The 16,725-nt window shown below is 45.4% G+C and overlaps 1 protein-coding gene and 1 pseudogene across 7 annotated transcripts in view; both read right to left on the bottom strand.

Annotated features, from left to right (window-relative positions):
• Positions 1–16,725, bottom strand: part of LOC147731260 (UDP-glucuronosyltransferase 1A5-like) — a 629,871-nt gene that overhangs the window by 95,195 nt on the left and 517,951 nt on the right. The window contains exon 1 of one of the 7 annotated variants that reach the window (XM_086956277.1): positions 11,932–12,899. The exons of the other annotated variants lie outside the window; for them this stretch is intronic. Coding sequence (XP_086812403.1) covers positions 11,932–12,792 — 861 coding nt within the window. The 5' untranslated portion in view covers positions 12,793–12,899. Of the gene's footprint in view, positions 1–11,931; positions 12,900–16,725 lie in introns of those variants that run through there. 7 annotated transcript variants of the gene reach the window in all.
• LOC147731264 (UDP-glucuronosyltransferase 1A1 pseudogene) lies at positions 13,177–14,164 on the bottom strand (annotated as a pseudogene).

The following is a 16,725-nucleotide window of genomic DNA, read 5'->3' as shown; positions in this document are numbered from 1 at the left end:
TTAAATCTAATGACCCAAGTAGAGCATAAACATCTGGCTACAGCAAACGCAACCGTAGGGTTCGTATAAGCCTAACAATTTTTTAAATGCTACAAGATACTGCCTTATCTCATATAGTTTACAAAGTGGCTTTACCTATTTGGATCTTGCTCTACAAGATGCTTTACATAAAAAATAAATATGCCCTTCAGTTTCATCCTGGGACTTGCTGGATTGAAAAGTGCTGGAGATTTGACCATCAATTTGACAATTACTGCAATAGGAAGCGGTCGGTAAAGTTAGCAAACTGCACTTTATATAAAGGGTTCTAGCTAACCATGACTTAATATAATCTAAAAAGCATGAAATTTGTAGTCCCATTTAATTAAGAGAAAATCACTGGTCAGTCGACCCCGGAAAGATAAAGAAAAAAATGTTCCATGATTTCAATACCGAAATCTATCCTTCACAACGTATTTGGCATTGACAGGCAAAGAGCCTGTGTGTAGCCAAAAAGGCTGCAAGCCCCACCTTGTTAAGTGACTTCTTTACATAACCTAACCAAAGAATTTTAGATGCACCCGAGTTTTCCAGAACATCTATTAAACTCTCTCTATAAGGGCAGAGATTTTCTACCATCCAAACTCAAACCCAGAACAAAATTGGCACAATTTCATGTGATCGACTATAGATTTCAGGGTCAAGTTTAGTCGGACTGGTAGCATAGGGGAGCTTTGGGGAAGTGTCAAAAGAGAGCGGAGAAAGGTATTTTCCACTTTTTCGAGTTTGCGAGAGTCGCAATGACCCCATATCTCTAAGCCATACAAAGCTGTGCTTGCTGCTTGTGTTCTATTTATCTCTAGTGCTGGTGAGACAGGATGATTAGAGGTTCTCTGAGCAAAATTTAATTAAAGCAAATGGCCTCTGGTTAAGTAAAGCAGAAATATTATCAATTCGTTTGATAGGGTCAAAGAATCAAATTCCAAGATAATCGAATTTCCCGACTCTCTACAAGGGGCACCCATGTAGTGTAATTTTTGGTCAATAAATCTTATGTGGATTAAACAGCCGCGGTCGGTAGGGGAGTACCTGGCGGGGCGGTGACGTGGGGAGGGGCAGGGTGGGGGTAAGTAATGTATGGATAATGGAGGTTTGCAGGTAAGTAAACATTTAAATAAATCAAACGAATTTCGTTGTACGCACTGCATTGCATTTGGGAATGCAGTGCGCGCAACGAAATTCATTTGATTTATTTAAAGAGTGGATCAGCTCTCTGTCATCTAGAAAGTGTTGACACGAGGAGACCATCATCTCGGTGACCTTGGATAGCCGTCGATACAAAGTAACCATCTTTTCTGGAAAGGACTGCTCAGTAAAAGCACGCATACCAACTGATTTAATTGCGGACTCCAGGTATTCCTTGTTGAAGTGCACAGGGAGGGTCTTCACGGTGTAGTAGTGGGATGTTCCTATTTGTATGTTGATCTCTGGCACCACCAAAACAATTAGACAACACAAGAAGGATGCCAAGGGTCTCCGAAGATCCTATAAGGATACTAAACACTCAATTGTAGTGTGTAAAAAGGATAGTCCAGAGGAGAGAAGGGAGTGTGAAAATACCCATCAGCCCACCCATTGGCGGAGCCTCGTCATCTGGGTTAGAAATTAGAAACCGGTATCCGCTAGACACCTCATCAGATCTCTTTCGAGGAGTGCTAGTATCGGATCCTCCAGTGAGAAGGACAGCCAGTAGGTAGAATTAGTAGGCTGAAGGGAAAGGTTGCAGTGCTCAAAAAGTGTGAAAAGTAAATGTGGTGATATTTAAAAATACCTGTTAAGATTACAAAAAACTGCTTTTTGGGTGTGACCATCATAACGGCATGATTAAAAGCAGAGTGAAGATAGTATGGAAAGAATTACTATCCGTCATAGATATTTATTGGTCGACATGTTTCAGCCTAGACAGGCTTTCATCAGGACCTATGATGTACACTACTGCAACAGTGATTTAAAACACAATAAGTGATGATAATGTAGACCTACTGGTAAACTTTTACTCTATGGTAGTCTCATATCGTTATAACACAAACTCTCCTAAGGAAAAATGAAAAACAAAGATACACACAGAACAGAACAGATGTCAGCATATTAGAAAACACCAAATGTGTGTAAATCAGTGTACCACGGTTCGGTATGATTAACTCACCCATACACGTTATGGAGAAGACCTCACCTCGCCTGGCGCTCGCTCAGGGCAAAGAGGCCACGCTCTAAACAAGGGTAAAAAAACATGAAAGAATAACCTGTATGAACCTCTCCATAAAGTGCGTTGTGTGATACTTATGGTGTAACTCAATGTAGGCAATGACTGCTGGCAGGATTGCAGCGAAGGCACAGAGATGGAGACAGATACAAGGCGCCTCTGGTTGATGTGACTTTAAAGCGCTCGGATGTAATGAGAAAAATTCTCATACAGCTCGCTTCACGAGTGTGTGTAATTATGGCGTAAAAAGTGTGGAAGAGAGGGACACAAATACTTTGATCTTAAAAATGTGCCTCAAGAAGCATGTCCTGCATGTTAGAAATTCGTTATTTTTAAGTATGGCATGAAATGTGGGGCTCAACACAGAGGGGATCTTGAGCCTGGTTTTGAAGAGTCTGGATAGAGTATCACCAACCTGTCTGTCGTTGCTTCGGTCTGTCATCTGAGCCGAGGGGAAGGTGGTGAGCATATCCGTTTAGGCGGGCTATGACGACCATTTGCGGACCAGAGAGGAGCCGGTTTTTTGTGTGTTAACGGAAGTGTACGACGATGATTGGTTCATTGCAAGAACCGGAAACACAAAGGGCAAACGCTGCTGCTACGTCTGATAAGAACCAGACGGAAGCGGACCGGATTGAGAAATCGCTTGACAGGTATAGTTCATGATGATTGGTTGTTTTGTAAAGACCGGAAACCGGATGCCAATCTGTGTACCTAGGACCATGTGTTTTAGCGGACAACCAGGTTTAGAGTTTGATCAATGAAGCCTGTGTCGGTTTTAGATGTGAACATGTCGCAACTGAAATGCTTGATGCTCCCAGAGACAGGCATCATCCTGGAGATAGAGGAGAACGTGTTGGAAAACTAACCGTCAAGAAGTCTGTCTGGGCCGGTTAGAGTTCAGCAGAATGTAAAATACTTGATTTTCACATATGGCTGCCGGGTTCTCTGATGTGAGTTGATGTTTCAAACTATGGTGGGGGGACAGGTTGCAAGCTGGTCTGTAAACATTACTTCCCCTCGGACCCCCCTCATATTTTGTTCTTTGTACCACCAAAACAATCTCATGGCTTCTCTGCCTGAGCTGCTCCAGGAACGGGCTGATGCGGAGTCAGTGACTTCTATCAAATGGAACGACCAGCAGCTTCCCGCCTTCACTGAGGCCGAAGAGGCTCAATAGAGGGAGCCAGGCGGCAGCACACAAGGCAGGTAAACAATCCATGTCACCATCACTGTGCAAGATATCTGCTGTAGATCTCAAGAAGAGGGCAATCATCATACAATCACAATGCACCTCCTCTCTGAACTCTGCTATCACTTCTCCAGTCAGTTCTACATTTAAAACATGCAGATGATGAATCCATCAGCATGACGTTGAACATTGTTTACCTTTTACAGTGAAAGCAAGTACATGTAACGTCTTGGATTGCCATTTTACCTGATTCACAGTACCAAGTATCCCTTTATATGGGTTAAGGCAACTCAGCAAATCTTCCAACTCCCACTGGTAATCTAAAGCAGGTCAAGAGTAAGCACGCCGAAGGACTCTCATTCTGCACTGATATTTAGCACTGGACTTCATCTGTAATACAATGGACTCAAATTGAGTAAAGGCGCTATCAGACATTTATGCAGCCTTTGTTATGGTTGTTCATCCTACTCTGTTTGAGAGACTCATACCTAGAGTAGTACAAACTATGGTACTTCACCCTCACTAACAAATCCATCATTCTAGCACATTCTTCTCCTTTTCCTTCAACACCCTGAGTTTCTCAAGGATTCCCCATTATTCGCTCCTCTTTAAAGTGTTCCAAAGCCCGCTACTGGAACGCATTTCTTCCAAAACCCTCAACAGCTACAATTAAACCAATGACATAAAAATTATTCTAAAACCTGAGTACCCATCTGATCTTGATTTCTGTGCCATATGTCAATGTTCCCTTGCTGCTGACCTTTAGGAGCTAATGACTCCGCTTGATCTTATACACAAAAAATGGAGATATTGTAAATATACCACATTCCCCCTAACCACTATCTGGGTAAAAGAGGTTGTCCTACCTTCTAACACAGCACACCACGTAAGGAATTTGCAAACTGTGTGTTTGTGGAACCAAATCTTTCCTCAATGCCTCAAGTTACAAGGATTAATTTTACATGCTGAGAAATCTATATTAAATTTTCTTTATCTACCGTTCCCTCAAAGGGTACAAGCTGTCATCAACATAGCACTTTTTCCGTATGGATCATGCCAGCATTAGATCCAGAAACTACCCTAGCGCAGGGCCGGTCCTAGAACTTCTGGGGCCCCGGGCGAAAGGGAAGATGTGAGGCCCCTCTAATTTGCATGTAAAATCCAGTCGCGGCTAGCATGACTCGCGGGTGGGAGGTCTCGCAGGGGTTATTTAAAAAATTAAATAAACTTACCTTCCCAGGTCTCGTGTCATCTCTGCTCCTGACCTGCTCTCTTTCTTTCCTCCCTCTGGCAGGAACAGGAAGCAGGCAGCCTCCCTTCCCAATGGCAGCATTGTGATTGGTTGGGACGCCGACCAGCCAGGCGCCTATGGGGAGGCCATTTTCTCCATGTAGGGTGCATTGGCGCCTACATGGAGAAAGGCCAGAGTGTGCATGACTGGTTAGGTCGGTCCCGGAGGGCCGACCAAACAGTCAGGGCCCTTAGCAGGGGGCAAGGCACTCCTCCCCTGCCCTAAAGCAGACCCGCCTGCCCCCAACCAAACGCTTCTGCTTTCTCGCAGTGTGAGTAGCAGAAACATAAAATGGTAGTTTTTGCATTTTATATTTCTGCTTCTCGCTCTGCGAGAAAGCAGTGGGGTGACGCTCCTCCGCCCTAGTGGAGTCACTGAAGTATGCCCGAGCAGATGACATTTGCGGCGGAAGTCGCTGCGGCCACGAGGCGCCCCATGCTGAATTGCCGCTCCTCTCCTTTCACAAAGTGAGCAAGTGCCTGCTGTTAAAGTAATTCAAGAATAGGTGTGTAGTAATGCCTTGAAATAGCGAAGCGGCGCCCTTCAGATGTACACTAAGCAGGCCAGAGTCCCTGCCTGCATGCGCCACAGTCGGACTCCGTACTGACTCAGACTCATCTACGGCCGTGCCCAAGACCGTAAGTACCAGGCACTGTGAGCCTGTGTGTGTTTGTAATAGACAGTGATGATGCCAGTGCAGCGCACAATCCCATCAGGTAGCTGCAGTCGTTCCTGCCGGTGTTACTTTAAAGTTGTTACTCTGTAGAGTGACATAGGTGGATTGATCCAATCGAATGTATATATAAATGACACCTGTTCATGTTGTTGGGCCCTCTCTGACATAGGTCCGTCCCCGTTCCCAGTTGGCCCAGGTCACTCACGTGATGTCAGAGGCCCCGAGTTTGCCAGCGTGGAGGGGGGCCTACCACATGGGCTGGCAATCTGTATTTTGTTTTTCTGGTGGCCAGCCCGCCCGGCAACAGTAGGCACCGGAGGAGTGTGTTGTTTGTTAGGGCTGTGTCCCACGTGGCAGAGAGGCCCTTGATAGACTGATGCTCTAAACAACAGCATCATTCATTTCAAGGGTGGAGCCAGGGAACCCAGTGCGAGTCGCCAAAGGCTGGAAGACAGGATTCTGCCGGCCTGCCCATCAACACAGATGTCCAGACAGGTCCGTGATGTTTTCGTGCCTCACTTGGGTCTTCACACACCCTGTTTGGGCTGGGTCCCACGTTATTTTATATGTTTTCCTCCTCATTGTTGCTTGATTTTGCGTACTAGAAAGGGTCACTCATGGTCGTTGAAATGTCTCTCATAATGACACTGAATTATGAAAATTTCACACATAGCAATTTGAAACCTTGGCAGCTAAGATGGAGGCTAAGGTGCCAATTGCCCATAGCCAAAAACCTTCTCCCTCAGTGACGGCCCGGCATACTCCCACCTGCCCCCACCCACCATTGCCTGGCAGGGGAGCGGTCTGACACTTGGGGGGCTGAGGAGAGAATGACACAATACTTAAATCAACACCTCGCCACAATTAAGGCAGATTGCCACACTTAACACCTTCGCCCCGCGCACAAAAGCCAGAAGTGTGATGGCCTGGGGGGCAGGAATGAAGTTGAGGCCCTTTAACAACCGGCCTACATGTCACACCTTTCAGCACCGGCCGATCGGCCAATGCTCTACTGCTTGCCTTGCAATCCGACCCTGTCCTCAATTACAGGTCAAAGCTGCAAATGCAGATGGGCCTCGCACTACATGTGGGCTGCACGGCCCTGGGGAAAAGGGGGCCCCTCCCTGGGGGTTAACAGCCATTAACCAGTGCTGCGAGGCACAGGGGAGGGGGCCTCTTCTCCTATTCTTACACATGCATGCGAAGCCCAGAGGAGAGGCAGCCCTTCCCTGGGCCACGCAGTGCTCATCACAGGCGCGAGGGTGGTGGGGAAACACTTTTGCGAGGCCCCCTGTTGATGGGCTGAGCTCGGGGCCCTGGGCAGCCGCCCATGCTGCCCATGCCTAGCGCCGGCCCTGCCCTAGCGTACCGAAACTTGAGGGGGGCGCCCTGCAAGATACGTGAGGGGCCCACTCCGGACACAATCCGGATCTCTACAGAGTATTGTGCTGAGGGCTGGAGCTTGATTCCACCCCACCCCCGCACCGAGCGGGCTGCGGGCCCCGTGTTACGCCACTAAGAAACTACCAGCTGCCACATAACTTCTTAATCTTAATTTCAAGACTTATATCTCATCTACTCTTGAGTCCTTACACCGGTTGCCAAGGCTAGACCTGTCCCCATGCAATGTGCACAGCTCCTCGTGCCATTCACTGCACTGGCCCTCTCTTCCCTCAGCCCAAGCTCTACCTTCCACCAAAGCAGAGGACTTCTATTTGGGTTGGCTCCTCTCTTTAGCAAATCATTTCCTTTATAAAAAATCTCAGACTGGTGGAAACTTCATCGCACCACAAATGGCAAAGTATGGAACTCACTCCTTGCTATAATAATGGCAATCCATTGTGCACTCTGAAAAGTATTAAAACCTTTCTCTCCTATGCACATAGTTAAATCCCTAATAAAAACTGTAGGTATTCAAATGCTCAACTGCATCTCTCCTCTAAATTTCTTGCAATACCACATTCTTCGGTGCAGCACCAAAGCCTGTGTACAGCACTCTTCTAAACCAGGCATACTTCAAACAACAGGAGGGCGCCCAAAAGTTTTTCCTGAGATCTCATGATTCCTTGACAGCTTAGTTAGGTGCTATCACATAAACATCTTTGTGCCAGGCCAATGCGCTCTTCCATTCTGTCCTGAGGCAATTAATGTAGATGACTCTTCTTCCTAGCAACCATTACAGGACCTCTTCAGAAACCCTAAAGGATTGCCATAGCAAGGAGCTGCACCAGAAGGAACAGAAGCCTAGCATTTTCCAGCCTCTCAGCCGTGGGTTTGTGTCCTAGATACATCAGTTGGCCACGCTAGCCTATGAAGAAGGAATTTTACAACATAATCAACCTTTGACTGCCCCAATTTAAGAATAAGGAAATCTTTATTTATGCGCATCTGGATCTTGAGCATCCATTATTGCTTATTTTTATTCCAGCAAATTGTTATTTGTACAAATGAACATGTATTCATGAGAAGTTTTTTGTTAAGAAATCAGCCACTAATTTACAGCCTTTTTTATCTGCTTTACAGAGTTTGCTCTATTGCAGCCACCCTCCCGTGCTGCTCATGCTTCGTTTCCCTACCTACATAGTAGTTGGTATGTGGCCTCTACATGGCGCACAATATTTAGTTACAACACCTTTCTGTTATCCAGTGAGTGAATTTCCAAACGTTTACAGGGCAGAAGGAGTCTTTTTGTCTGAGTGTAGGCGATGTGGTGGAGGCCAGTATACTGGACCAAATTGCGCTGTGTCTGCTTGGAATATGAATATTCTTGGAAATATGTATCTGCATGGTAAGAAGCAAATAATAAGTGCTGCTGCTTGTCTTCATAGCCAGGTAAATGCATGTTCAGGTTATGTTTCCTACATGTTTATTTTTTCTTTCTTAATGCATGCTTTTATAGAGTAGCGAGTGGCATATCCTCTTGAGCAAGAATATTCTTCGATAGTTGAAGGTTGTATGAACAGCGACATCCAATCACCAGTTGCATCTGTCCTGCGCAGCCTCGTCCAGTGTGCTCTGTTGTGAGTTTTTTTATTATTCTGCATTCTGTTTTGAGCTCATCAACAGCCAACTATTTGGGATCATTGTTGGATGGTGAATAGACTACCAACCACTACATTGTGTTCAACGTGTGTGTTGTTAATTGGAGGGAAGTGCCCCTGCAGATCTGTCAATTTTCACCTGCATTCACCAGATATCACCCACTTCTTACTTCAATAACACGTCCTGGCAGACAAAATGCCGCCATAGACTTCAATTGACTCACACACATTTGACATGACCTACAGGACCCTCCAAAAAGCATTAATTCCTGATTGATCTTAATGGGATCACGCTCTTAAAACTCCCGACTTCAACCTAACTTTTGAGGTAAGAGGATAGGTATGCTGCTGCAAGCGTGGCGATATGAGTTCAGAGAGGCGAGGAGACAAAGATGCGGGTGGTCATGTGAGACTTATCCTGTCTCGCAGTCTGTAATTCGACATCCACTCCTCCCTGCTAAAGATGAGGAGAGGCGAGGGAAAGAGTGGTCCTGAACCCTATAGAGTGGGGAAATCGCCTTCCATTACCCTTTCTCCAGCTAAGCCAAAGTCTCCAACATATTCCTTTGGAGCAGTGGCCGAAAGTCAGATTAGGAAGGATACGCATAACACAGCATTGAGCCTGGCCCCTTAAGACTTCACTCTCTATGCCGACTGAGGGCTTGAGGAGTCTCAAGGAATCAGACTGTCAATCACTGGCGGACTATCTTCCACTGAGTAAACCAGAGCATAATTGTCATGTCAACCTTCAGTGGAAGCAGCTGCAGTCGAGGGCAGAGCTGAGTTTTCTTTAGGGGGTATTCGTTCTTTCTTTATAACTGTGATCCAAATTGGAACACCTTACATGCCAACCTTTAGAGAGAAGGAAGGAATTTAAAAAATTGATCGGTAGGATTTATTTTCCACACTGACTTGTATTTAAGGGGGGCATTTCCAGGCCGGAGGAACCTACATTAAAGCTTTAAAGATTGTGAGCCTCCCGCCTGAATCGGGTCTGTTGGCCTGTATGGACAGAGTACATTGTGAGGCATAGGGTGATTACCTCTAAGTACTGAACAATTGTGTGGCCGCAAATGCATTCTGGGTGCTGTAGTCCTGGTGTGCTTCCATTTCAGAAGAATACATTTGTAGGTGGCAAGTACTGGAGACAAAATTCCGGAATGGCCTGCAGCGCAGCTGTCGCCGTAGTGAAGCATGGACGCAGGGGTCACAAGAGTCCTTACCCTTTTATTTTTAATAAAACTTGGCTTTATAAAGTTACCTTTTTCTTTGCATATACATTTAATGTGTACTTTTCATCTCTTTTACTGTCAGACCTACTCTAATCTCATAAAAATACATTAAAAAAACTTCCCAGTCAACGAGTCAACTCTTTCTAAAAGGGCTGGTTAATGATCACCTCAACCTGTCCTCACAAACACAGCTCTTATTTATCCTATGCCCTCCCACCTGTCCACCCATTCACCTCAGTGCACCTTATAACCCTTCCTCACAGTCGCCCACACAGAGAGGCATCCACGCTTCCCTGTGGCCGACTACTAGTTATGAGCCAAAATTGTGACTCGGCTCCCATCTCATACAAACATGCGGCTTCCTGCATGATAACCACTCAAGAATTGTTTCTGCGTGGCCAGCCCTTCGAAGTTTATTTTATTTTATTTAATGCGATTTTATATAGCACGAACATTACCCCGAAGGTGTCAGAGCGCTTTACAAAAGAACCAGTTGCGTTACATAAGGACTTTGGATTAAATGAGTTACATAAGAGATATATAAACAGGAAAAGATTTGCAAATGTACAAGTGGAGTTAGTCTAAACACTGCAGTGTCAGAAGAAATCTTTTTATCTACCATCTCATAATCAGGCATTAGGCAGAGTTATGTGGTGACTAAAGAGTCACGCTGCCCAAAATGTCCTGAAACAAATTGAGACCATCTGGCACAGTAAATATGACGTCTGGATCCTGTCGACTCAGTAATACGGATGCCACAATATCTAGGGCAGTAGTTCTGGCTTGTCTCTGCTCGCTTAGTATTCCTTGCGCGCATATTTTGTGCCAGGTAATTTTAATGTGCATTTTCTGAAAAACAAATCTGATGTACATTTTATCTGAAACAGCCAATCTAGGGGCCATGCCCCGTGGCAAAGTAATGATGATGGCTATATTTTCTATATAATAATTTTGATGCATTCCCCCTTTTGGACGTGTGCTTTCTAGAAGCACTGCACATCCAATGAGCACATTCATGGGCAGGCAATTAAGCGGGACGCATTCCGCAGCACAAAAATTCTAAAAAGCAGAATTTGTGACAGAGTTAATAAGAAGGCTATTTTGTCTACAAAATAATTGTGCTTTGCATTTTCTCTGGCACGGTAATTATAATGGGCATACTCAAGAAACACTGCAATTCCAATGTGTATATTCAAAGGCAAATTAGGTTTTCTGTTGGACATATGTGATAACATAAGAGGATAATGTGTCGCACAATAATTCTGATACTTAAAATCTGTAACACCAGAATTCTGATGAACATATCCTGGAAGCTCAGTTATTCAACGGACCTGCACTGGCATTCAGCTGGGCATATTCTACCGGAACTTCCGATCGACACATTAAGTGGCAGGGAAATGTAAAGGGATTAGCCAGTGGACATATACCCGCACAGTAATTCTGAAAAATGCAGTTTCTTTGGTGCCTTAATTCTGATGGGAAATGTTTTGCCACAGAATTTAGAATGAGTATATTGTGTATCAGTCTCTCTGATGGGCATATAAACCCGTGCTGGAAATCTGATGGGTACATTTCGTGTCAGTGTATTTATCATGATAAAATCCTGCGGTTGTGTAATCGTGATAATCCCTCCGCATAATATTATGCGGCACAAAAGTACCAATGACCATTCACTGTGGGAGAATCATTCTAAATGGATAGTGAGAGGCACATCAGATGGACTTGTACCAAAGTATGCACATTTAGTTAGCAAGAAAATTCGATTGTCCTCTTTGGGTACTGAGATCAATGGGAGCTGTGGGTAAAGATTAGGATGTGGGCCTTGGGATTTGAGAGCTACCTTTGGCAGGAGTACTAGGTTAAGTGTACAGGTGATGATTTGGGCGTGGGGTGGGGAGGACTGCCTGTGGAGGCAACTGGTCGGGTTGAGCTAGTGACTCTACTACGGAGGGCATCTGGGGACACACATAATGTGGACATTGGTGTCAAAGGTTATTGGGAACATTGACACTGAGTTGGGTGCTGCCACGGTATCACTGATGTTAACCAATGCAGTAAAATCATTACTTAAAAACAATGTATACAGTTGTAATCCGCCACTTTAACGAAGCCTTTTATCTCGTCTTTTTTTTCCCTCCTCATAGCATCTCCCCGTTATTCACTGATTGCCCATGATGTCTTTCAACACCCCTCTCTCAGCCCACTGCCCTCTAATTCGATCTTTCTGTTCTAATAAAACAACAAAAAAATCACACACCTGAGGCAGACTCTTCTTACTCTCAGCACAGTTGATTCCTCCAATGAAGACCATGTTGGGCATCACCGGGCGAGGGAACTCAACGACAAAGTCATAACGCAGCAGCCAGACTGATGCCCCGCTGAAGAGCTCCAGGGCGGTCACCTCTCTCTGGAGGAACTGCGAAGCCAGGCGCTCGAACGGAGAATAAATAAGGTGGCAAAGCCACATTTCAGGTAGGGTGATCAGCATGTTCTTCACCCGCTGAGAAAAGAGCATCTTGTCTGTGTAGCCGGTAAAACTCCTGGGGATGTAGGATGTTGGACTTGGGCACAGAGCAGCCTCATCATTTAGAGTACATGGAATCGCCCTCATGAAAAAGACTGACGGTATGGACAGGTATTCCGCCACTATCTGCCCACATGGCATCGCAGGATCAACTAACAGAGCATTAAAGTGACTCTCCTTCAGGTACTGCATCAGCTCTCGGTCATACAGAAAGTTTTGACATGAGGAGACAATCATATCGGTGAGGTTGGATATCCGCTGATATAAAGTGAACATTTTTTCTGGAAAGGACTGCTCATTAAAAACAAAAGTACCCAATGATTTAATATGTGATTCAAAGTATTCCTTGGTGTAAGGCACACGGTAGGTCTTCATTGTGTAGTCTTTGGAGGACGTTCCAATGTGTACGTTGATCTCTGGCACTGCCAGAACTATCTCGTGGCCTCTCTGCCTGAGCTCCTCTACCACTGGGAGCATGCTGAGCCAGTGACTTCCATCCAGGGGAACCACCAGCAGCTTCCCGCTTTCACCGAGACTAAAGAGGGTCAAAAGAAGGAACCCAGACACCGGCCAGGAGACGAATATAGAAGCCATCTTAATCACCGCCGAGCTTCAGAGCGTCTGCTAAAGAGAGGCAGTGATATCCTGCCTGATCCACTCCTCACAATCTTATCTCTGGACTTTGAATCTTTGACTTCAGTAAACAGTTATGCCCTAGAATGGGCTCTTAGCCAGTGGGTCTCATGCCAGGCCCCGTAGTATTATCTGATGTCCTCGCGATCAACCGAGGCATGACTTTAAAATCAACAACTCTTTAGTGTCCTATGAAATGCACGTATTGATATGACCCGAGAACCTTTTTTTTTTTTAAATCTAGATTTTTTTGCTTACCAAAAGCATCAAACAGTACACTGAATGGTTCAATAGATCAACACAGCAGTTACGTTGGTAAGTACACTGACTCTCAATGTTAATGGTTCAACTTAGGGAAACCCACTTCCACCCCACTTTCTTTTCTCCTAGCATCTCCCTGTTATTGACTGATTGCCCATGACGTCTTCTCAACAGCCCTCTCTCAGCCCACTGTACTCTAATTAGATCTTTCTGAGATAGAGACTTCCTCTCAGCACAGTTGATTCCTCCAATGTATACCATGTTGGGCATCACCGGGTGAGGGAACTCAACGACAAAGTCATAACGCAGCAGTCAGACTGATGCCCCGTTTAAGAGCTCCAGGGCGGTCACCTCTCTCTGGAGGAACTGTGAAGCCAGGCGCTCGAACGGAGAATAAATAAAGTGGCAAAGCCACATTTCAGGTAGGATGATCAGCATGTTCTTCACCCGCTGAGAAAAGAGCATCTTGTCTGTGTAGCCGGTAAAACTCCTGGGGATGTAGGATGTTGGACTTGGGCACAGAGCAGCCTCATCATTTAGAATACATGGTATCGCCCGCATGAAGAAGACTGATGGTATGGGCAGGTATTCCGCCACTATCTGCCCGCATGGCATCGCAGGATCAACTAACAGAGCATTAAAGTGGCTCTCCTTCAGGTACTGCATCAGCTCTCGGTCATACAGAAAGTTTTGACATGGGGAGACCATCATCTCGGTGAAGTCAGTTAGACGCTGATACAAAGTAAACAGCTTTTCTGGAAAGGACTGCTCAGTAAAAGCACGAGTACCAACTTATTTAATTGCTGACTCCCGGTATTCCTTGTTGAAGGGTACAGGGTAGATCTTCATTGTGTAGTTTGGGGATTTTCCAATCTGTAGGTTGATCTCTGGCACCGCCACAACAATCTCGTGGCCTCTGTGCCTGAGCTGCTCCAGCAACAGGCGGATGCTGAGCCAGTGACTTCCATCAAAAGGAACCACCAGCAGCTTCCCACCTTCACTGAGGCCGAAGAGGGCCAATAGAGGGAGCCAGGCGGCAGCACACCAGGCAGGTAAACAAGCCATTTCACCATCACCGTGCAGGGTATCTGCTGCAGGTCTCAAGCAAAGTCCTCAAAGAATCACAATGCACCCCCCATCTGGACTTTGATATCGTTTTTCTAGTGTGCCTTAATTTTAAATTATGTAGATGACTAATTCATCAGCCTGATGTTACACATTTTTTATCCTGTTACAGTGAAAGCAAGTACCTGGAACGTCTTGGATTGCCATTTTACCTGATTCACAATACCACATGTTTACCTTTGTATGGCTTTAAGACAACTCAGCAAATCTTCAAACTCGCACTGGTCATTCGAAGCAGGTCAAGAGTAAGCATGCTGATGGGTTCTCAGTATCTTCTCACCTTTATACCACATACTAGATGAACCAAGTAACCTGTAATATTTCCATTCTGACTGACTGTACCAATCACCATTCTGCACCAACTACAAGGAAAACCTGCAAACTCTTTTTATGACATGTAATGTCATTGTGTTATCATTGTTCTGTAGAACATTTCTACCTTTGAATGGTCTCAGTGTGCTTTCTGTGACCCCACATGCAGAGAAACACCACCTTCTGGAATATTAAAAAGTTATTAAATAGTTGCAAACAACCAATTGCCAAACAAAATATGTGATCATTTTCTTTACCTTTATTCAGAGGGTGACAATTATTCATTGCTCAACCAACCGAAGAATACATGCAGGAGCATATGGCTAAATGTTGTATTTCATATATACAGTTCCTTGGGAAGCTACAGGTAGGGTGGGGAGTTAGACTGCAGCCATTTCCGACCATCACCAATGAACATATCTCATCGGACGACTGAGTCTCTGGTCTTATTCAAAGATGACTTGTGGCATTGTAGATGGTCTGCAGTCTATGTCATAGGGAAGCACACGCGCTCAGCTAAATGGCAATGGTATAGTAGGCCTTCAGCATAATGAAACCCTCTAAACAAATGTATGAATCATGATGCTTCCTAGGAAGAAATGGGAGCCCCCACTTCACCAGGGTTAAAACAAGAATTCTCTCTGGACCACTGCCTGAAGGAATAAAAGATTTGCGTTAGACGAAAGGCTGAAACTGATAATATTGCTGTCTTTAAACAAAGGAAGGCAGAAAGTGGTCTTATTTAAATTATGTACATCCAAAAGTGGTCCACAACAGAAGATAACAGAACCAGGTCCACAGCTTATGCAAGGGTCCTTGGAACATACACAGTTATGCTCATTACCATGCTCAGTGCAAGGTAAAATCTGTGGTTCAGAGCACCATGAAGGCAGAAGTATAAGGAAGATGGCCAAGATCACTGCACTATAGTCATGAAGTTTGGGCATTCTTGTGAGCCAAAAGATGGGGTTTGGTTCTTAATTTTGTGATACTGGAGTGCAGCAAGAATTGAGGGCTATACCTGGAATGTCTGTGCACAGATGGTCAACAGGGAGTCCAAAGAGTATCTGACCAGCACTTGGGCGAGAGCTGAGGGTGCATGTAGATTGTATAGGGGGTTACGAAAAATACTTGACTGTGTTCTTTGGGGGAAAAATTGCAATTTGCCATTTTCTTAACCGTCAAAGTCACCAGGTGACAATCATTTGATGTCGGATAACGAAAGGAAAGGTGAATCAGATGGTCCTTGTGTCTTATTTCATCTCTACTAACTTGGTGACTAGACAGCATTACAAAGTTACACTTCCTCGGATATTGAATTCCTAACATTTGCTTCCTGCATGTTAGGCAGAAAACTGTCAGGCCTAGAGTCGACAATATGTCAATCTCCAAGGTGGCTCTTCTTTCAGCCGAAGGGAAGCGGGTGTTTACTTTTGCCAGTGGGTGTTGCCTGGGATTCAGGCGAGATCTGCTTCTTTCTCAAACACACTACACAGAGTTGAGTGCTAATGTGGCCAGTTTCACTGGGACGGATCCTCATGAATGTGAAGGGTGTTGCCAGGCAGCCCAGTCTAACCCTACATCCATGCTGCTCCCTGTAATGGCAATAAGCCTGAAGGGCGGGGTTGGTCACTTAAAGACTGTCCCACACAACAATGAACGCATTGAGAAAGCACGCCCTGGTCTGAGCCCCTTCAAGACACCTCTCACACAGTGGAAGCTGTGGGGGTGCTAGTGAGGTGACTGCCCTGCAAATGTTAGACAATGTAAGGCAGTTCTCCAGAGAAGTTCCCTAACTCCACTGTCCAAGTTAGTTATTGAAACCCCCTCCCTGCAGCAAGACGTTGCCAAGGAAGCAGGCTTGTGGAGTTAGGGGTGACGTAGCAGGGTCAAGTCCTGAGCCCACAGCGGGGGACTCGATGACAACCCCATGTTGAGGAGGACACTGTAAAAATATCTAATAGGTAAGCAAAAAATAAATATAGTGTGCTGATGTCTCACAGCACATGCCTGGAGAAGAGAAATGCATCTCCAGTGAGCTCTGTTCTAACCCCTGGAGCCCAAAGACAAGTGGCAACAGTGCACTATGGGTGTGGGATACACACGCTTCCCTCCTGGTGGGTCTCCTCCATAGCTCAGAAGATAAGGTCACCTTTTTCTCTGGAAGAAAGGTGCCTGCAACTTCTCACCTTCCTC

The sequence above is a fragment of the Lissotriton vulgaris genome, chromosome 2_1, assembly GCF_964263255.1.
Source record: "Lissotriton vulgaris chromosome 2_1, aLisVul1.2, whole genome shotgun sequence".
Classification (NCBI taxonomy): domain Eukaryota; kingdom Metazoa; phylum Chordata; class Amphibia; order Caudata; family Salamandridae; genus Lissotriton; species Lissotriton vulgaris.
Note: the sequence above shows the minus strand (reverse complement) of the source record. Positions and strands in the feature narration are given on the sequence as shown.